Here is a 24,314-nt window from a genome sequence, read left to right on the forward strand (position 1 = left end):
TCCTAAATATACAAATTTAAAATTAACAGATTTATTAGAATCTTCCTTTACACACATACAAAAAGTTCAGAAAGAAAAACCAGACAAACCAGTTTCTAAACGAATTCAAACTTTCTAAATGTCAAGTCAGTTACAAAGACCTCGAAACTTTCTTGCGTTTTTAAATTCAAGTTTTTCTAGTTTTCTAGCTTTAGATGTGACAGATGAAATGCATAAATTATGTGTAGTGAACGTTATAAAATTAAATGTTAAAGATTGAGTGAAATGCTATTGATGCGACAGTAATTCTAAACAAAATAAACGATGGTGCCTCAGCAGCAAAGGCGAAGGCGTCGACGGGCAGTTTTGTCTCGAAATGCTGAAAAAAGGGTGGTTGTTGCGAGAGGCGCTGGTGGCTTTGGTTTTACGATAGCAGGACAGCGGCCGTGTGTAGTTTCAGCTGTAGCGACGAGTGGTCCCGCTGAAAGAGCGGGTTTGCGAACTGGTGATGCGTTGATAGCCGTGGATGGGACGAGTGTCGCTCGGTCGCCTCACGCGTCTGTGGCTCGTATGATAGCGGCTGCTGACGGGCCGATAGCTCTGACTGTGGCTCCAAGGGAATCACCTCCAACTGATACTGAAGACACTGAACCTGAAGAACGCGCAAGAACACGCAGGCGGTACCCACCTCCCCGCCGGAGGCCACAGCCTGCAGTGTTGCATCACCCAGGTACATATTATTCATTATTCATATGAATAAAGGTAGATTTGGGAGAGGTGTAGTTTGGTGCTTCATATTTGACTATTGAATTACTAATAACATTACTTTTAACAATTAAGTTAACATTTTATATACTTTATGAAAAAATTTTGTTCTATGTATTGTTTGAAGAATACAGAAACTTAAGAGGTAGAAATAATTGTTATCAGCAAAGTTTGATCAATGTATACAAATAATAAAAACATATGAGAGAAAGTTATTAACTTAAATAAATTAATGACTTTATACTGTTATATTCTGATAATCTTTATCTAAACTAATATAATTATTGTATATTTAAACTATCTATAATATAATGTTATTTTTCAGAAAGCATAGCAAAAGGAAGTTGATAGGTATGTGAGCGACGTAACAATTTATTTTTGTACTCACATTGCACTGTTTGTTTGTTTTTCACATAATATCACTGAAATATTGTTACAGACAAGCATTTGTATTATATTTTGTTCATGTGTACCTATTAAGCCTTGAATCCACTTGAGCATGCTCAGGCGAATGTGTGGCCAAATGAGCCGCTCTTTCGCCTGGGCATGCTCAAGTGGATACAAAGCTTTAACTATTAATTTAAAACAAATTCCTTGTTTTTAACGGCTCGCCATTAATGTTCACTGCTTTAAACGCACTGCATAAATTGTATGTCTTTCACTCAAACACCATTTTATATAATGAGGATTCATTTACCTACCTATTTTCAAATCCCAAGGTTTGAATTTAAGCCTATGTAATATTGTTTATTTTACACATCAATAATTCTGCTTAATAAATTATTGTTGGTTGGTCGCTTAATATAATTTTTAAGTCAATTTGTTGCATTCGAAATTTTTATTTTTATTCTAATTTGACTTATAATAACTTGAACTATCAATCCATATACCAGAAAATATCACGGTCTATACCTATAGTAATAATAATAAAAAAGACGTGTGGCAATCGGGGACTGCCGCGGTAAAGCTATTTCATAGCATGCCTGCAAGCCACTCCTCCGCGCCCGTTGGAGTGGGGAGTGTGAGGTTTTTTTCGTAACGGAATTTCTGGATTCGGTCCAAGGCCCGCAATAGAAGCTATGCAATAGCTTAAAATCTATACATATAATAAATCTGTAGAAGGGTCATTTCTGTACATTGAAAATATTGAAAAAATAAATAGCAGGTGGTGTTACTGGATCGATACCAAACCCAAATATGTGATTAAAAAAATTTTTGTCTGTCTGTCTGTCTGTCTGTCTGTCTGTCTGTCTGTCAGTATGTGAAGACATCACGTGAAAACTAACGGTTCGATTTCGATGAAACTTGGTATAATTATACCTTATTATCCTGGGCGTAAAATAGGATTCTTTTTATCCTGGAAAAATACGTAGAAAAAAAATAATCTTAATTTTTCAGTTTTATCCATAGACGTTGTTCTGTAGAACCGCGAACACACGTTGGGTATTACTATAGGCCTAGCCGTATTTGGGTCCAATAGATATTTATAAGATGTTATTGTCAGAGTTACTCAAAATGGAGAAATAAACCATCCACGCGAAGACCGACATCCGCGCGGACGGAGTCGCGGGCGGAAGCTAGTTATTAGAATAATTTTCATTCTAATGTGCATGGTTCATAGTTTTGAATCAATTAACTACTAACTCAAAAAGTACTAAAAAATATTAGAATCAAATGTTTCTTTCAAGCTGGTAGGACCCAGAAACCCTTGTTCTCTCTTAGTAAACACTACTGTCTGCTTCGCTTTCAAACCTTGTTTTAGTACCACTAAAATAATGGGAACTTGATTGAACTATAGCCACTAACAATCTTATTTGTATTTTAAATAATGCTTGTGTATATACTGCATACCACAAAATTAACTGTAAACTGGTTATTTTATTCTAAGTTAGCTTGGAAAGACCCTTTTTTTTTTCTTGTAAGTAATGTAAGTAAGTACACATATAATTTTCAGAATTAATTTGGTTTATTACTGATTTCTGTTTTTATATTAAAATTTTATATAAATAAAACTTAAATTTACTTACATCAACTAAATGAATGGCATAACTTCTTTTTGTAATAAATATAAAATGGAATCTCCATATAAAGGTAACATGATTAACACATACAAATACATATTATGTTCTACATACATTTTTTATATATTACAGGTTGTCATGCAGCACCCAGTACATCTGGAATCACGGAAATTTTGCAAAACTTGAGTCGAGCTCAACTTGTGCCCAACCAAGCGGCGCGTCTAGAATGTCGAGCAGTTGTTGGATACTTAGGGACCATTGAAACTCCACAAGCTGCTGCCAGTGGCGCGCCTGAAAACGTACGAAATGCTGTAAGGAAACTTCGACAAGAGAGAAGAGCAGCTACACCCGTTCTATTATCAGTTCTTCCAAACGCCCTTTTACTCCGACGTCCATTAGGACAAGTTCTTGCCCAGTATCAGCGAGAGAGAATAGTTTACGCCGGTTGTGGTTCTGACGCCGATAGACGATTTTTCGGTCTAGTGACATCTGCAGAAATAACAGACTTGGAAGCTGAAGCATCCCACTCCAGTCACGTGTTTGTGGTTGATCCAAGAGTTGCGGAACATGAAGCCCACCTTAGTAGAGCGCGGGAATTTCAAATTGCCTGTACAAGAGATCCAGTTGCAGAAAGATGTTTAGAGTTTCCACCGTCTGCTGAATATGTAGTTGGCGTGATACGAGGAATGTATTCTCTTCCACCTGACGATTGTTCGAGTCCTGCATTACAACAGATATCAAAATTAGCAGTGAAAGGTGACAGCCCAGCATTAGGAAATTTCTCTAGAGGCAATCGACCCGTGTTTAGACCGTTGCGCGAAAGAAGACCGTGTAGACATGAAGAAGTAAGAATGGAACCGGAATTTGTAGCTAATTCTCCGCAGCCAAGTAATCATAGCGAAATAACAACCACGTCAAGTAACAGTGACTCCGGTATCGGGTTCCACAATGATTGCAGGAACATTGCAGATAGAATTCTGGTGGTAGATTTCGCTAACCAACCAGCGCCTGGACGGTTTCGACAGGAAATGCCCAGAAGGCCTCTTGGTTTAGTTGGTTGTAACAGCTTCGACGCTGACGGATCATTTCTTTCGAATACCACACCTGTAGTAGATGGTTTCAGTGGTCAGGGCAGACCATTGAATTTAGACGATGTCATCTTGAACGCGAATGATCTTGCGCGACACGTGAGCCCGCGCAATGAAGACGATAACTACAATTACAACAATATTTACGGAAATGTACCATCCAGCTCTCGATTTAATGGTGTTGTTTACGATCAGGTTTACACAGAGAACGAAGGGCATTACGAGTTTATACCGCAAAACTTGGATATGGATGAAATAGATAGAGTAGCTGAGACGTTTAACTCTGTAGAAATATATGAAGAGCAGGCGCGACATCCTGACTACCATTCGAACGAATCTGTTGAGAATGTGACGGTTATATCTGGTACAAGTAAAGTGAGTGTGGATTCTGTGTCGGTGTATTCTTCTAGAAGTCATGAAGAAGCAAGGCCATCTAGAAGGAAACACTTGCAAGCGTCTTTAGACGATATGCTGGTTCTCGGAATGCGCGATCCTCAACCTGCTGAGGATAAGGATGAAGGGAAGTTCTTGCATCCTGCGAATGTGAAGTGTAAGGTTAGTATTTTTATTTATTGTTATTTTATTAGTTATTACGTTGTTCATATAATATTTTGTTGTCATTTAACAATGTATGTGTTACGCTCAAAGACCGAAACCGCATATACCGCATAACCGAATAACAAAAAATTCTCGTGATAGAATCACAAATCCTTAAAATAAAATAATTTGATATTAAACTATGAAAACCTACTCCACAGGTGCGCAAATCGCTCAAGCCGCTCAACATAATATCGAAAACGAAGCACATACTAACAGGGAAGAGTGAAAAGTCAAAAGACGGTAGACGGCGGTCTCTTAGCGCGGGTGCGGATGTGTCGCAGCCTGATGACGCACTACCGGCTGCTGCCAGCGAGCCTGACTTGAGAGATACGCAGGTTAGTGACGTCATGAGTTTAGGTGGTGACGTCACGTGACCCCCGCGTGGGTCGGTGACGTCACATCGATCGGGAAGTGATTTTAAGGGTGCTTTTCCACTAAAGATGTGATATGCAGCTATGCTGCGAAAATGTAATAGCTATGCTGTGAAGTTATGTTTTGAAAAGCTATGTGATGAATCGATAGTAACCAGTAGGCTCCGCTCCGCTATGTACAATGCTCATAGCTATACCTCTCGCGACCATCCACAGCACGTATCCTTCCATATAAAAACATATCTGCAAATTTAGTGAATAATTATACGTTTTCCCTTTATTTTATCATAATTAAACGTTTTCTCTGGTTGGAGAGTTTCAGAGACAAACAATTTAGGCTACAAAACAAAACATGATTTTTTATGACTTCAACCTTGACTTCAACATATCAGTTTTGCATGCGTTTTTCAACAATACATATATTTATTGTATATGTATAGCATAATAGCTTACCATATAATATTATAAAACGCGTGAATCTATATTTTTTACCTCCTTAATGTCGTCAATAAGATAACTGCCGTATTGAAGACTTTCACATAATTATGTTTTATCAATTGCACACTGTTTTTATAAGTCTTTGTTTGGCTAACGGTGGTAAAACTTCTCATGAGTTTAAAATCACTTTGAGTGATGTGAACGCACTGTATAACAATGTAAAGTGTTATTCGTCAATGTATTGTATATGTATAGATTCTATTGAATTACATAACAGTGATAATACATAGCCTAGGTTGTAGCTTTTACGTATGCGATGAAATATTATCATGTATATTGCATAGGTACTTCATCTTATAGATTTATAGAACTACAACATAAAAAAAAAATTCTTTGCACAACAAAAAATTCAACATATAATTTTAAATATTTTAAATTTAAATATTGGTAATTAATTATTTCATTTCGTCAAATATATTTTAAGAAATAAAATTAAATAGAAATTACTACTACTTTTTAATACATAGTTACCGTATATTTATCAATCACTAGCGGTCCGCCCCGGCTTCGCCCGTGGCACATATTTACGTTTTCTCTACATAAGAACCATCCTCGTACTTCAAGGAATAAAAAAAGAACTATCGAAATCGGTCCACCCGTTCACGCGTGATGCCGTGACAACGCGAAACGCGTATCATTTTTATGTACATCTTCTTATATATAAAATTCTCGTGTCACAATGTTAGTCTGCATACTCCTCCGAAACGGGTGGACCGATTCTCATGAAATTTTCTGTGCATATCGGGTAAGTCTGAGAATCGGCCAACATCTATTTTTCATATGTACCACGGGCGAAGCCGGGGCGGGCCGCTAGTCTTATATATAAAATTCTCGTGTCACAATGTTAGTCTGTATAGTCCTCCGAAACGGGTGGACCGATTCTCATGAAATTTTCTGTGCATATCGGGTAAGTCTGAGAATCGGCCAACATCTATTTTTCATATGTACCACGGGCGAAGCCGGGGCGGACCGCTAGTAATATATAGATTAATCTTTATTTAGCTGCATAATATCAAATACACCGTAGTGTTATAGAATCATCTATATCTATCGGTATTAGAAGTTAAATTTCACGTAACCCCAAAATACTTACATTCCAAACATTACATTCCTAACATTTTATACTATTGCTTCATTTAAAAGAAAGTACATACAATGTGTATTTATAGGTTTCCCAATCTTTATCTTATCAATGCAAGGGCCGCTAAATATAGCTCGGAAGGTCGGTTGTGTTTGATTTTTTCTTTAACGTGTATTTATTTATTTGGTTCATGCATGTTTATCTTTTTGTAAATAGAGTTAAGTGTTAGCTTTAATTAAGTAAAGGTAATATAGAAGCGGTATGTTTTTGGTTAGTTTATAGCAGATGAACAATGTTATTGCTGTAGAAACAACTGTTATTCTGATCGTATTTTTTTTACGGATAAGTATGTAGATGCTTTCTGTGTCCGGCTCGCGAAAGATGCAGACATATTTTTTGTTTTGTTATTAGTAGAAATAGAACAGAGGTCCTTGGTCACTACCAAAGGTGCAATAATTGATACACAAGAAGTTAGGGGACATTATAATTTCACAGTGAATTATGTAAATGTCAATGTATATTGTATATAAGTGTTTAATTAATTTATTTTTTTATATACCCGTAATATATGCGAAATATTTCTGATTAATATGATACTATAGTATATTAATAGAAACACTGCACTAAATGGTTCGAAGGTAATTCCATTGTGGTCTGACCGTCTGACCATGTCAATTGCTATTGTTCTCTGTACCTAGTTACTATAAATAGTTTATACTAAAATTAAGGACAATGTAGCTTCCTGGTGTCAATGAATTTTTAATTAATCGTCAGGGAACCCCAGGGAATTTTGTACGTTCAGTCTAATAACATTTCTTTTAATTAATTCATAATATTATAGGTAGAGTTGCAACTTCTCAAATTATATTGGATAAATTTTGGTCACTTCTGCCAAAACTGCGTTATAAATTTAGCCCGCTCGTCAATAAGTATAAACCAAAGTGTCAATCCAAAAGGTCTATTTGTAACTATTATTTACGAATGTACAGATATAGGCCAATAAATGGTTAAACGATGTAGCAGAGGCGTCGAATTGATCGTTGTATCGAGGCCGGCGCGTGACCCAAATATCGTAGACGAAGATATCAACAAGTCGCTGTTTTATTGTTTCATAAAATATGTTTGGGAGAAGTGGGAGCGGTGTGCTAGTTGAGCATAAATTATATTTTGCAGATTTTGTTAACCTTTTTAATCCTATAGCATTTCTTGGGTGAAGAAAAAATGTCAGGATCGTCTTCTTATTCTATTTTCGGGGCAAAAAATATTCTAATTTAGAAAAGTTTTTTGCTAAAAATAAAAATTCGGGATTACGTTTAAAGCTCATTATGCTACTAAGTTCTATAGTTTGGTACTTCTGAATGAGAAACACAAAGATAGTCTTAAAAGGTGTTTAACAATTTATTGCATTAAAAAAAATGCTTGTTAATTTAAACACCCTCTGTCATATCCACGTATCCAGCCTTTTATCTGTATTATTTATTACACTAAATACAATATTTGCATTTCTATAAATAGACGAACGACGAACGTCCCTGAAGCCAAAACATTGACACCAAAGCAAAGTGTTTGCGAACAAACATAAGTAAACGGTCACGAATTCATTTGTGATAATGTTAGTGCTTATTAACTATGGTATATTTTTCCATAAACATTTTGACTATTTGACCAGTAATATGTTTTGCAAGGTACCTCGAAAAATTCGGAAATAACTTGTCGCGTAATGCTAATTTATTACTCTGTAGTATATCTATGTTTCTTTTAACCATATTAATACAATCTTTAAAATATGGTTTCAATGAATTTTTTGTAGGATTATATATTTCAAACTAATCTTTAATCATAGATTTGATAAAACACGAATACTATTTAAATTTGAAACCATCAAGTAAACATATCTTGAAAGTATTAACAAATGTCTATTCTTATCTAATTCCACAGGTGTTCAGCCGTTACGTTGAATTCTATAATATTTTGTTTACCCAGTTTAGATAAAGTAGCGATTAAAGTAAGGATTCTTAGAGCAGTGAAATTTGTGTCTTGTATCAACTAACAGTTTCTCTAAATTTGCGACGTAGTACCTATTTAGTAATCTGTATTGCGACGTAATGTGGAAACTTTTTCTAAACAAACTTTGTATCCCAACGGCTGGAACCTATGTGATGTCCACTATTTCTCGCCAACTTCTAAGTCCATTGTATAACTAAAAACGAATGTGTGTATCGGTTTAAACACATCGATACGATCCTGCAATCCTCGGTGTTAGGATGAAATATCTGTAAATATATCACATTTACGACATTAAACAAGAAAGCAATGATATGGATCATGTCCTTTCTCCCCTCAACACTTATTTGGGTGTGCCAGTAATTCCTATACATATAAAATGACGTAACCCTTCATGCCATATCAAATTCCGCATCTGATCCTTATTTCCTGACATAACGACCATACTAACTGGAGAATGTAAGCAAAATGGTCCACTACCTCGGCGACAATTATTTACATACTTATAAGCTATGTGTATTGTTTTGGCTACTGACATCAGATAACCCGTCCAAATTGTAATATAAATGGTAATATTGATAAACTTGGTGACCGAATTGCGTGTGGCTCGATAGATTAAATTATGCGACGGTTTGGAATCTTGATAAAATGTGTCATCGTTAGATGGAACTCAATTTGTTCTGTTTATTGACTTGGATAGAATTTAACGTAGGGTCTGTGAAGTATTACGAAACCCTTAGGTTTCTAGTTAAACATGATTTTCTTATCTTATCTAAATTTCTTTCAGAAGCTCAATTATTCGCTTCCCAGCGTAAAACCGATTCTTCGAAATGGGGGCAAAATTTTCGGGTGTATTTTAAGACAGATTTAAATTTCAATTTACCTAATTTTTTTTCAAAATTATAATCTTTATTACTAAAATAAACTTTGAGGGTCCAATTCTGTATAGTTACCAGATACATAGTTACTATAATAACATACAGGAGATTATCATCCCACATTGTTTTAATTTATAGATCTATTTTTGGCAGTGACGTGATACGGTAACTCAAGTGTTATAACCGAGTTTCAGGAGTTATCTCTGGGGCAATATTTATGATCATTAGCATTTCAAGTAAGGCAACAAGATGATTCTATTAATTGATATAATATTTTTTTTATATTTAATAGAAAATAGTATTTTCTTTGGTTAGTTCTCTGGCTTACCTTTTGATAAATGAGCGTAATTTCAAACCTTGATTTATTTTTAAAAGTTCTACGAGTAGTTTGACTAAGTATATTAGAGCGGGTTCACGATATTTAGCTAATTTGTCCTCCCTAGTCATATACATACATACAATTGATACAAAACTATGACTACAACATGATGAGATTACTACCTATGCGAAATTTTTTGTAACACTCGTATTGCAAATAGAAATACAATATTGATCTACGAACTGTCATTCGATCGTAGAACAAATTCGACCTACATACTACACAGTGGGTAACGCGATGAAATATTCAAAGCCGTCGATTTCACAGCAGACTCGACGGTCTCGTCACTTGACCGCAAGTTAAAACATTTGAACTAATTACGTACCGACCACGGACTACCAAGTACCCATCCCATACACACGATGGGAATAAAAGACTAAAGTAATCAGTCGCTCATGTGCTGCCAGCGAACGATGCCGTGTTTGTAAATCAGAAATAACTTATTTAGACATGTGCGTTTAGAAGTGCGTCGAAAATGTAATTGTTTCTTGTGTGTGGTGATAAGTTGAACGGTTGTCGAGTGCTACAATGGCCAATAAGATGATGGGATACGTTATATGCGGTTACAATTCTATGGATAATTTGACGGTGAGTACTGTAAAATTAATGTAACAGAGAGGATTTTCTTCATATTATCGAAGAAGTGATTCTCGTAATGTAACAGTTGCAATTTTTGTTTACATATAGGTACTGTATGATTTGGATATTACAAAAAAATTGATTTGCTCGTATTATAATGTTATATTTCGAATGAATACGTTGGGTGTAGTATATCTATTTTTGACTGGACCGAAATAGACAATAATTGGGTTTGCGAAGCTGAAGAAAACGTATGTTATCATTAAAATGTTATCTAAAAATAATTTGTTTTATAAGCTCGAAGTCATCTCGAAATTCCGGTGTACTAACATTGGTAATGTTTTAATATTTTTTTCTACGTGTATCAGAATCATAAACTGTTTAAATCGATTCTCAAGATGTGACAATAATTCATGCGTGGATACGGATAATAGTTTACAAGTTCATATTTGTAAGTTTACATACAGTATAGAAGTACTGCATTTCTTAAACGTAATGCACTAACTAGTAACATTTACTGATATCTGTACAAGAGATATATCAATGTACATAGCCCACTTCAAAGCAACAATTAAGTGGTAATTGAAAAATGATGCGGGTACTAACGATTGCCAATTGAATTTCATTAATCCATTGTACTATCCAATCTATGAGAGCCACTCATTATTTCCCCCTATCGACATTATATTTTTCTATATTAATATTGTTTTTAGTAACTAAATAGTAAACATTTTAATAATAAAATGAATTCAGCTAACAATATTTTAATACAAGGTACACTAGCTATGGATATTACGTTCAATTTTCATCAATTTTCTTCAAAAAATTCACACAGGTATGTCACACTCTTTGTTTCCTACAAGTCGGTTAAATTGCAACTCATTATTGAGCCCAGGCCATAATTAGTACTACACGTCAGTTAGCACCAACCGTTTACGAACAATAGACATGGAAAAGCCCCGGAAAATTTATGTATGTGCAAGAAAATACTTTCCTTCATGTTATAGACGTTTTTTGTAGTTTTCACCCGGCGCTTGATTCTCACTTGTGATTTGTTTACGAGTTAGCGCATTATAGTTTACAAACAATAGTTTTTTTCTAGTCGATGTTTAGGTAGATATAATGTTCATAGCAGAAGAATTTTAGCGTTCTATATCTGTATATAGGCTTTTATAAATAAGAATGGATATAGGTTTTAGGCATTTTGTGACGCTTAACCTAGTAGGTATCTAATCTGTTGCTTAACTGTTCGATATGTTCTGTTTAACTTATCTGTCAATTCAAATGACACGTATTGTCTGAAACTATTAGTCGTCTATTAATGTTAGTTTCTCAAGCGTGTATTATCTTCCCAACGTGACATTGGCAGAATTGTACTCAAACAAAATTGCCACCCTTCGAAAAAATTGAATTGAAACTATTAGGGCTGATTTTTCAATCGTCAGTTAAAACTTATTCGTCGAATAACGAATTAAATTACCATTTCAAAAATGTATTCTTATTGACGCATTTGACGGTTTACAGGTGACATTTTAATATTATCGTATAATACTTTATTGGACGGATAAGTTTTAACCAGGGATTGAAAAATCGGCCCTTAGTCAAAGTGTTACGTAGACTTTGACTTATAGTCAGTGACGAGTCAGTGACTACGGACTTTAAAAGCAAGTGAAACTTGGCTCTTAAAGTTTTTCCCAATACTATCTAGCTCATTGAACTTCCCTCTTCCTGCATACGAACATTTTAATAACCTTAAATTCATAGCTATTATTTAACAAAATCAATATTATAATTTCTGGCGACAGCTTCGCAAACATACAACTGCGTTATTACCGAGAACAACTAAAATTAAGATTTATTCGTGTTTATTTTCCTCACATAAGAAGGTCATGTTTTACTTGCAATACATATTCAGTAATTTTGTCCTTATCATATTTATATTACATAGGAACATAGCAAACGCAATTTATGTTAATTAGTATGTTTCATTAAACAACTTCTTCTTCTTTTTGTAGACATAAAAAATGTTTGTCATTTCTTCTAATTTGTTATTCCAAAAATAATAAATGAATATTATTAGAGTCGAAAATAAAATATATAAAATAGGGAGAAGCGTATGATTAACGTTATCTAAAATTAACGAAAATATTTCGTGTAGGTAGGTATCTAAAATTAGACGATGCGACAGTGTTTCCGTTTCTATAATATAAATCTCATTCTAGTTATTTTGAAGGAACACAAACACGTAAAGCTACCTACTATTTTTAGCATCTTTAAGTTTATACCAAAGAACTGTTTAGTAAACTGTTGTTTTACACACTTTTCTCAAGAGAATATAGATGGGTATATAACCTACCCATACGTAGTATACGGGAAGGTACAGCTTTCCTACCAATGGGGTAAACACTTCCTGAAAACAATAATTACAACTAATTGACACTAGTGCCACAGTATATATATCAATACCAGTAGTGCAATTAAAATTGCCACAGTACAATATTAACGCGAGTTTAACAACCCCGCACTGGGTATCCGATCGCGCGTTCCACGAATTTTATTCCTGTGTACAGAAGGTCAGATTAATTAAAAACGCCTCGCGAATGTGTCGGTCTAAAATCACTTGAGAGTCATTAATATTAGCCGTATAAGTAAACAGATGTCTTCTTTATTTTTTAAGGTGCAATACTTTCTTTTCATGGCTTATATTCAAAGCTACCAATTTTATCCACTTTGTCTTTCAATATTTTACTAAGTGATGAACAAAACATTTTGAGATTTCTAACCAATTTTCAGACGAACGAAATGTTTTAAAAGTATCAATGTATCTTTATATAAACACCACTGTTGATGGTTACAGAATAACCTATTGAGAAATATATAATAAATATATGGCGTCTCTAAAATACATAAATTATTACGTGAATTTTTGTAACTTTTCCATATACTCCAAGGAATAGTACATCGCTGATAAAACACAGGAGTATATGAGTATAATTATGAGCAATGTATTATCGTGATGAGGCATGGCATGTTATATGCCTATAGATGAATCACCCGGCGGCGTCTGCCCAACGTCACCAATAATACGTGTTTACATATATGTTATATTTAGCTGATTAATTACTCGCAGTTTGCGGAAAATGACTGTAATGCTAATTGATGTCTAAGAGCGAGCGCGCACGAGCAACTTTGTCTCCGCAACTATTTTGTCTCTCCCATCAGTTTGTATGGGGAGTTGCGTCGCTACGTGCGCGCACTTTCATACTAGCCCATGGGTGAAGAGACAAAATAGTTGCGGAGACAAAATAGTTGCGGAGACAAAGTTGCTCGTGCGCGCTCGCTCTAAGATTATTGTTTAAGGGTAGTTCATTCGGAGTAAATGCTTCAGATATGTTGTTTTGGATAATGGTTATTAAAATATAGTCCATATGATGGTAAAGTATTTTCCTAATAGAATAGATGTAAGTGGTAAGAAATATACATGTTAAAAATGCTTCAGTCGAGGGTCGTTATATTGCAATTGATGTAATATGTTACGTCTAGGCATTTAATTAATATCATACTCGTATGAAGAGAAACAATACTATAGTTATGAATGTATCGGATACTGAAAGAAAAACAAAAGAACGAAGTGTATAGACATATATTTCAATTATGAATATAAGCTAATAATTATGTTATAATACTAGATACAAAATAAGCATGCGGATGAAGAGGTAAAATAGGTCACTTACACAGTATGTTTATAAACATTTTTGATAAACATACACCACACATAGATTAATTATATATTGAGTGATCAACGGATTTGTGTATGTATTTGTATAGGCGTATTGAATAAATTAGTGAGAACTGTGGATAGGGATATATCATATTTTTGTAGTGTTACTCTATGATAAAGGAATGCTAAATCCCAACAATTTCAGCAACTTTCATCTTTATTTCAGTTCTCAGTATTGATTATCTTGTTGGATGAAATTGTTCGAAATTCTTCCTGGTTCAAACAAAACATCCGAGAATAACCACAATGTTTCATCGATAAAATTCACAAAATACGCGGTTGTATCCCGAAATAAACTGAATTGGGAGTATGAATGAGTCTCGCACTTATTACGTCAAGCTTTGTTATTTTAATCGATCATTTTAAATCCATTGAATTTGCGTCAGGCGGTTTTAAATGTAATTTCTCAGTGCTTTAGCGGGCTTTGTTTGCGCGCCACCTTCTGGAAAATGTTTGTACTAATTTAGATGTTTTGCGTGCGTGCGTACGATTCTGCGTATATATAAAAACTAGCGGTCCGCCCCGGCTTCGCCCGTGGTACATATTTCGCAATAAAAAGTGGCCTATGTCCTTTCTCGGGTATCAAAATATCTCTATACCAAATTTCATGCAAATTGGTTCAGTAGTTAAGGCGTGATTGAGTAACAGACAGACAGACAGAGTTACTTTCGCATTTATAATATTAGTATGGATTGTTAAACGTTTAAATTGATAAAATTATATTGTAAATTGATAAAATTATATTGAATAAGACCATAATACTGTATTATTTATTTTTTTGCTTCATTGTCATAGTCATTGGATTTAAATAAATAAACCACACTGAATTTGAAGGGGTGTGAAATTATAAATAATTTCGTTGAAAATAGTTTAAGGTTTATTATTTTTAAGGTTTTCGAGCCACAATAATAATTAACAAGGAATACCTTATATAGTAATATTAAATTAGTTTATAATATTTATCCTCGTTAAATATTTCTAATCCCGTGTCACATGATCAGTTTGTGTGACCGAATCGTGACGAACGGATTTACGGATGGACTGTGATTCTAGTGCGAATAAATATTGTACTATTTAACTGTTAAATAGTTGTGCAAGTTATTTCCGCCGATTTTTTATATTGATCGCTACCGTTCAAAGGAGGTAGTTTTCTGTAGCGAATATATTTTTTATATGTCGCAGTGCGTGTGCCGAAAAATAAAAAAAAACCGTGCTTTCGACATAGGTATGTTCCTTTTTGTAAAAGTGCTATTATATCTTCTTGTTGAGCGTGACAATAAAATATATGTTTTTTCTGTGTTTTATGCTTTTATACCGATGTCGGACAATTTTGGCGTATTTGTTGAAAAAGAAGAAGAAATAGATTCTAGAGTAAAGCCACGAGGAGAAATGAGTGTGGTGTTCAAACATGGGGTGGGCTGTTGTGTTATAACGCGAACTACTCGTACTCGCGAACGAAGTCGCAATGTAAAGCTAATCGGGATATAATTGCTTGCTAAATAAAGACACTTCTTGAGCAGGATATTACACAATCGCTACAACGTGATCAAAGGCAGGATGTCCTACGCTCAATACTGCGTGACCGACATGACAAGCACTTATTACTATCAGCTAATGTCCTTAAATACTGTATTGATTTACGGCTGAGCGTAATTTGTAGGTCTAGTGGATGAGCCTATTTACTGCTTCCTGGTTCAGTGAGATTAGTCTGGTCACTAGTGGGATATAGAACATAATTATACAGTCTACAATGTATATAATATCTACGTCTCACACGAATTTCTGTCTGGGAATCATAGGGATGGTTAATGAGCAGGCCCGCAGGGAAATTTCTATCTTAAACTAGCGGTCCGCCCCGGCTTCGCCCGTGGTACATATTTACGTTTTCTCTACATAAGAACCATCCTCGTACTTCAAGGAATATAATAAAAAAAGAATTATCGAAATCGGTTCAGCCGTTCTCGAGTTATGCGCTTACCAACACATTTTGCGACTCATTTTTATATAAAAGAGAAGAAGAAGAAGAAGATAGTGCGTAGTGTAGGGTGATATTTGGTTGTACTTTACATACACGTTTATTAATCACTAGCGGTCCGCCCCGGCTTCGCCCGTGGTACATGTTTACGTTTTCTCTACATAAAAACCATCCTCGTACTTCAAGGAATATAATAAATAAAGAATTATCGAAATCGGTTCAGCCGTTCTCAAGATTCTCAAGATTTATTAACCACTATCGTATTGGGAAACTGTAATGTTAGTGTGTGTTTTTGAATAAATAAATAATTTTATTAGCTAACTTTCTACTCCCGGTTTCCACGTGATGCTAAATTTACTTAATATAATTTCGAATGCATTAAAGTTATTACTTTACTATTAAAGTTTATTAAAGGCTAATTCACTTAAAAAATAAAAACATATTCCACTCAGTGCTTTAATAAGACTACTATTAAAATGTACAAGTGAATTTTTATCGTTAAATCACTTCAAAGGATACAGAACGGAAATCCTTTACTTTTTCGCAATTTAATGTATCTTGGATCTGAAATTACATCGCAGTATATTTAGTTTAGATTTGTTAATTATCTTTTATAAACATTCGTAAGAGGATATTATATGTAGGTACAAGAATTATTTTCAGTGTTTTGAGGTCGTGGTAAGGTGGTTTAATTTCATATAAGACGAAGACAATGAGCTTACAAAGAAGTCCAAATTTTAGCTTAATTGATTCAGCACTTTTCTGTAAATAAACACATAAGTCTTCACCGTCACAATTGTGTTGATACTTGAAACTTGGAAGTATGATTCTTCCTTTTTCGATGGATTGTACAATGCAGTATTTAACTAATTCAGGAGCCTATGGATTCATATTTAAGCTGTACCTATTTATTTATGTCAATAAAGTTATTATTATTATTTTTTTTATATTTATTTTTCTCCTTTACTTGAAAGGGATACTCATTACACGCGGGCCTAGGCCAAGCGTGCAACGGAATACTTTATATTGTGTATGTTGATGATAAAGTGGATGATGTTAAGAACTTCCGCGTTATTCGGCATGTGTTAAGGATGGTTGCTTTCTGTAGCATGTTGAATGTGTGTGATGGTAGTTCTAGAGTGTTTAAATTGTGTATAAGTGTTTTAGGGATTATACCGGTGGCTGATAGAACTATCGGAACTATGTGGACTGTTTTCACATTCCATTGTGTTTTGATTTCTATGGCTAAATCCTGATACTTTCTTAATTTTTCTGATATAGTGGATTGTATATTATGTGAGTTAGGTATAGCTATATCTATTAAGTAAACATTTTGTTGAAATTTATCGTGTACAGTGATATCCGGTCTATTGTAATGAATTGTTTTATCGGTTATGATTGTCCTATCCCAGTAAATTTTATAATTACTATTGTCTAATATGATTTCGGGTTTATATTTATAGTATGGCTCTATTTTTTTGATGAAATTGTACTTATGAGCTAAGAATTGATGAATAATTGCTGCTACTTGATCATGACGATGCTTATAATCAGTTTGCGCCAATGATTTACATGCTCCGGTAATGTGTTGAATATTTTCTATACCTGCGTTACAATGTCTGCACTGGTCTGAAGTCTGATTAGAATCCTTTATGATGTGTTTTATGTAATTTCGTGTGGCAATAACTTCATCCTGGATGGCTAGCATAAAACCCTCAGTTTCTGGGAATAAATCTCCTCTTCTTATCCATTCATTCGACTTTTCTCTATCAACATGAGCCTGGCACAGATGAGATCGATGTCTACCATGCAGGGCCTTACTAGACCATTCCAAGAGCTTCTGCTGTATGCTTACGCTGTGTTCGTTTTGCTGAGGGTTAGTGTCGTGAAGGTTGAGTGGAGTTAGTTTTTTGTCTAGCTGGGTTGCGTGTTTGTGTAGTAGTGAGTGTTCCGATTTCGTGTGGAAATAGCTTCTAAGTGTCCGGATCTGTTGATTGTGGAGGTTTTGTATATCTATCAATCCTCTCCCTCCTTCTGAGCGCGGCAACGTTAATCTCTGTACACAAGATTTCGGATGGTGCTTCCTGTATTTTGTTAAATTTGTATTTACGGTTCTCTGTAAGCTTTGTAAATCTGTTTTCGACCAATTTATAATACCAAATGAATACGTCAAAATAGGTATGGCAAAAGTATTAATGGCTTTGATTGTATTTTTAGAATTAAGATGGGTTTTTAATATTAGTCTTAGGCGGTGTGTGAATCTTTTTTTTAAATCTAATATGGTTTCCTTATGAGCTATCTGTTTTAATTGTTTAAATCCTAGATATTTATAGCTATTATGTTCAGTCATCGGTTCAATAATTTCTCCGTTTTCTAATGTATAGTTATCCTCCCTTATTTTACCTTTAGATATGGATAATATTTTACATTTATCCACTCCGAATTTCATTCTTATATCTTGTGAAAATGTTTGTGTGATATCTGCTAATTTAAATAATGTTCTCTTATCTGCTGCGAATAACTTTATGTCATCCATATACATAAGGTGACTTAATTTGTAATGAGTATTGTTGTTGTCTAATAAAAATCCTTCATTTGATTTGTCTAATAGTTGCGAAAGGGGATTGAGGGCTAAACAAAACCACAAAGGACTAAGGGCATCCCCTTGAAAGATGCCACGTTGAATTTGAATAGGTTCAGTAGTTAGAGTTTCACAAGAAGATTTTATTTTAAGTGCAGTTTGCCAATTTGTCATAGATGTTTTTAGAAAATTTGTGAGTACTGGATGTATTTTATATAAATTTAAGACTTCTAATAACCAGCTATGTGGTACGGAATCAAAGGCTTTCTGGTAATCAATAAACATAGAATATATATCCTTTTTTTTGTTTGTTGCAGTCTTCATGGCAATAGCATCGATTGTTAATTGCTCCTTACACCCTTGACTATCCTTTCTGCAGCCCTTCTGTTGCTCTGCCAGAATATTATATTTAGTTAAATGTTGGTTAATAACTCGGCTTATGCACGCGGTTAATATTTTGTAGAATGTTTGCAGACAAGTGATTGGTCGATATTTGGCTGGGTTACAAGTGTCATCAGGATCTTTGGGTAGCATGTATGTAATTCCGTGTGTTATAAATGTCGGTAATGTATGTGGTGATTGGATGAATGCATTTATATGATTGTGTATATAAGGGTATAAGCAAGTAAACTTTTTGTACCAATAATTATGTATGTGATCTGTACCGGGTGCTTTCCAATTGTGTGTTCGTTGGATAACGTCTATGAATATATCTGCTGGTATGAATTCAAACTCCATGTCGCAAATCCCACTAGTTTCTTGTTGCAGTTCTTTAATCCATTCTGTATTGTCGCTATGTTGTTCAGGATTCTCCCAGATATTCGCCCAAAATTCACGTAATGCTTCTTTTGAAGGTATATTATTATTACGATTTATTGTGTTATTTTCCGATGAATTCAAAGTTCTATAGAAGCCTTTTTCATTACTTATAAATATTGCATTTTGTTTTTTACGTGCTGTACATTTAAGATATCGTTTAAGTCTAGCTGATTTTGCGCTTAATTTTTGTTTTAGTGTATCCAAGAAGTGTTTAGGATCTGAGTTGCTATTTTCGTGCTGAGCGTGTGTTGCATATTTCAATTTAATTGTTTCGACTGTTGATATAATTCTTCGGCTTCTATTGCCATTTATAAATTGTGTAACTCTACCTATACTTGCCCGCAAATCTGTAATCTGTTTTTCGAGTCTTTTTTGCCATGATGGGATTTTTTTAGTTTGTGTGTGGTGAATCTCTTGCAACTGCTGTTCTATTTTTGTCCCGTTACACTTAGCCGCAGTCCACGCCGCACAGTACAGTATGTTGTGTAAAGTGTTAAACTCTATATCTGGGTGCAATTTGGTGGGTAATATCGTTGTATTAATGTATTGTACTATAGTTGAGAACTTTTTGGTTAGCTTTTGTCGTCGGATAAAGGGTCTACTTGTAGGGTCAGTGTTAGCAAAGAGTTGTTCTGCTTCATGAAAGGTGCTTTCTATTTTTTGGTTCAGGTCAACAGTAGTTTCAGTAGTATTATAAATCGGGGCAGTAAGTTCCTGTAAAGTATTGTCCCCAGACAAGGCTTGTTCTTCGGTGTGAATGTTTTCTTCCTCGTGGCATGTATTGTTTATATTTGCTGCTTTTAATTGTTGCTGCGGCTGTGTACCTAGTGACTGTGAGTAATTGTTTTCTCTATTTTGGATCTTTAATTCATTGGAGATTTCTTGTTTGATTTCTGCTAGTCTGTTGTCCGTTATATACTTATTGTTAGTGATGGCTCTTCTTTGATCCGCTATTCGTTGTTCTGATAAGTGACCTAATTCCGGGTGTGTAGCTATAAATTCTTCATGTAGTAATTTTCTATACGCTGTCTTATTAGATTCCAATTGTGTAATTCTTAAGTATATTTTCAATATTGACTCGTTGTATTCCTTCGTCCATTTCATGCGTTGCCCTATTTGTGTACCCGTGTTCGATAATAGTTGCGCGGAGTGATAATTATTGTTCGTTTGTAGTTCTATTCTAACTTCTTCGTAAATCCTGTCTATAGTAGTTTTTGGTAATAATTTTTTTTGAATGATTGCTCTTCGCTGATCTCCAATTCTCTGTCTGCTTACTTCCATATAAGGATACTTTTCTAAAAATTTAGTGTGTAGTGGTGGTAAGTATGCATTGGTGTCCGATTCCATATTTGTGAGTAGAAGATATGTGCGCAAGATGAACTCATTCATTTCTTTACTCCATCTTTTACGCACCTCTGCAGCACTAACGTTGGGCACAGGTACTTGGACAGATTCTGCCTCCTGTGCAACATCCGTTAGCCCTAAGTTGGATGATGATGATGATGATAATGATATGGTTGGAGATCGGAAGCATGATGATGATGATGATGAATATAATGATAATTGTGATTTTGATGATGAAGAAGATGGGGATGTAACGTGTTTATATCCAACATCTTCACTTTCTATTCTTTGCGCGGTCCTTTTTGATTTAGACCTGGTTATCATGTTGTATTTTTAGAAGCTAGGGACATAATCGTCAACCGCGGCAGAGCCCTGCGTTCACCGCGGTAAGGGTAATTAAAACGGAAGATTCCCTGGTATTCCGAGTTCGCATACTAACGACTAAACACTCCTTTAGCCACGCAGCCCTTGGCGTATGCTGTTCCACCGTGGCTTGGGTGAATGGATGAAGAAGAGAATCATACAGTAACAGAGTATGTTGAAAAGATAGAAAGTAATATGATATAAGGAGAGAGTTAACTAGAAATGGTTAAAGAGGGAGAAGGAAGAAATACCTTTGGCCTGTGACTGGGTCAAAAGCATTGGTGTACCCTTCTTGGTCAGTCCTTTCACCCTAGACCTGTCCGACATGAGTAACTCTACCGGCATAGCTCTAGCGCTCATTAAGGCTCACAAGCCCCACCACGACGGCAACGTAAGGATACGACGGGGGGTTATTATTATTATTATTATATTTAACAAGCGTAGGAAATAGGAAAATTAAAATAATAAATTCAATATTGCAATCTATCTATCGGTCGTAAAGGGGTATTGACGGTAAACATTATTTAACTTCCCCCCAATATAAATATTATCTTCAAATTTGTCCTTAACTTAAGGCCACTATGAATAAAGTTTAAGGTTATTGCAACATTAATATAACGAAATTTTAAACAATTAATAAACTTTGAGATCTCTAAACAAAAATATTGAGGAAAATAGCTCATAAGTTCACTAGTAACAGTTCGTAAATACACCATCTGAGGTAAAAAGTGACACCGCTAGACAAAACTGTATGGCACTTGAGGTCAAAGAACAGCACATTAAAGAAGCACAGATAGATCTATACCAAAATGTGTTAGAGCGAGAAGACCATTGTTTACTCAGGTTATCTTGAACACCTGTTGCATGTAATGTTTTGATGCAATGTGCTCTGATAGTGCAGTTGACAATGTATGGCATTGTATGGACATTTTTATCTTATCTTGAACAAAAATGTTTTAGGCTTAAGCCGTACGTTACACGACATAGAATTTATTCCTTTATATGTTCTCAACATTGATAGAAGTATTATGTACCTATATTACTTTCCGGAGCAGTTATTCATTTATTAACTATTGCCGGAATTTAATAATTTAAAATTTCTACTACCATAAAAATGTTTATTGTCCATTCGTCTTCTCTGTATATCTTATATTTTTTTTGCATCTGAAACATTTGCTTCCTCTTCTAGTTCTAACGCTGTCTCATTTTATACCTCCTTATTAAATCACTATAACGTGTTATGACTTAGAATTTATACGTTAATTCTTCTATCATCATATACTCGATACCCTGGTACCATCTAGGCCACTGGTGCGTTTGAAATGACTAAAATGAGGACTATCGGTCATAGCCGTGTGTCGTCCTAAATCTACTTCACCTCAATATATTCATGATTCCTGTGTCCAGAATATTTTGCTTATATTATTCGATGAACTCAACATTAAGGTTCGTTTTGTACCAAATATCTGGACCAGGTATTGCTGAATGTTGAGTTTTTTAGCCTGTTTGTTTCATCTCTGATTGTATATGGGATAGAGGGAAATTATAAACTTGTCTGGACTGTAATTATCTGATAATGTTCTGCGAAAAACGTGTTCGTGAAGCGATCTTTATTTCACCGTATAGGATCAAGAATTTCTCTTGCATTTTTCGTGTAAATGTTTTTTTTTTTAATTTATTGTAATCGTTTAAATGTGAACATCATTGTACTTGCTTGTGCACTCATATTTCCTGCTTCGGATTACCTTTTTCATAAAAAGTTATATGTATCCATAATAATTACAAATTTTCATCATTTTCTATCATTTTTTTCTTCCGTTTCAAAGCTATCAAACTATTTCAGGGTATTTGGTGTTACACGTAACAATCAGACTCACAAAGTGACCTTCAAAGTTCAAAGTTATAGTGTATTGTTGCAGCTACTACATAATGTATATTTCTTCCTTTGATTGGTCTTTTTTAAATCGGAAAGTAAAGATTCTAAAACCCCTGACCTGCTCCTACATATTCTACATTCTTGCGTCAATTTTCATAATGGTAATAAAAATATACTATCGCAGGTACCGTTTCGATGTTTTTCCTGTTTATTTGGTCAGTGAACGCGAAAGAGGACGCAATGAACTGTTTTTTGAAATATAGACTGAGTGATTTAACAAGGTCACGTATTTATGCCTGTGCTAATATTTATCAACACAAAACTGTGTCGATGTTGTTTATGTTTGTTTGTTGATTCTAAAAGCAATCAGATGTAGACCTTTTTATTGTGTTTGAACTTTTTAATCTATTTTAGTACTAGGTATACTATACTTTTATTTTCCCGAGATGTAAAGATCAAGGTTCAGGATCATCAAGGTTGTTTATCACAAAAATGCAAACTTTGATTGATGGTATAGAATTCATTCAATGTAAAAATCGCATTATGGCGTTGTCTGTATAAAATATCTCAACACGTCACCCAATTCAGTAATGTACCTACTGTCAGGGTTGCTTCATGTATCTATTAATTTGAATGTAACTTTTTTTTAGAACCTACTTATATGTAGTAAAATTCATAGAGACCAGATTGATTAACATTTAGAGTTTTGAGTTTGTTTGTTTGAACGCGCTCATCTCAGGAATTAGTGGTCCGGTTTCAAAAATTATTTCGGTGTTAGATAGCCCATTTATTGAGGAAGGCTATAGGCTATACATGATCACACTAAGACCAACAGGACTCAGGAGCGGAGTAATGCGGGTGAAACCGCGGGGAACAGCATCTATTATAAAGATTAATTGCATACTATACTATAATTACAAAAAATCCAAACACAATAGCTCAATATACAAATTAAATATGTTAACGAAAATTTAAAACTTAATTTAAAATTAAAGCAAACAGTTGGCAACCCTACATCACATTGAACACTCAACGCGCGCAGGCGCCTATGACAATGTGCATGCAACCGTCACTACTGAGTCACCTTTGCCCTAATCATTGACGCTTGAGTATTTTTAAATACTATGAGGTAATACATGAATGGAATTGTATGCCCACTGGATTTTAAGGTTTTTGTGGTTGTGTGGATAAGTCGTCTTTTTTGTTTTGGTTTGCTCACTATTAGTGAATTTTATAGCATAGTGTTGGTTATTGTATTTGTATATTTTAATACATTGTGTATAGAAGCGAACTTAGGTACCTATTTTGTTACAGTGGGTGAGTGTCTAATGT

At 34.7% G+C, this 24,314-nt stretch overlaps 1 protein-coding gene across 1 annotated transcript in view; it reads left to right on the plus strand.

Annotated features, from left to right (window-relative positions):
• The first annotated feature begins 108 nt into the window (after positions 1-108).
• LOC149899464 (regulator of G protein signaling loco-like) overlaps positions 109-24,314 on the plus strand; it is a 77,707-nt gene continuing 53,501 nt past the window's right edge. The window contains exons 1-3 of the mRNA XM_090113471.1: positions 109-709; positions 2,898-4,408; positions 4,612-4,788. Of these exons, the coding sequence (XP_089969597.1) occupies positions 304-709; positions 2,898-4,408; positions 4,612-4,788 (2,094 nt within the window). The 5' untranslated portion in view covers positions 109-303. The remainder of the gene's footprint in view (positions 710-2,897; positions 4,409-4,611; positions 4,789-24,314) is intronic.

This window comes from Colias eurytheme, chromosome 20 (assembly GCF_061535395.1).
Source record: "Colias eurytheme isolate Ceu_HAF_F1 chromosome 20, ilColEury1 Martin Lab GWU primary, whole genome shotgun sequence".
Taxonomy (NCBI): domain Eukaryota; kingdom Metazoa; phylum Arthropoda; class Insecta; order Lepidoptera; family Pieridae; genus Colias; species Colias eurytheme.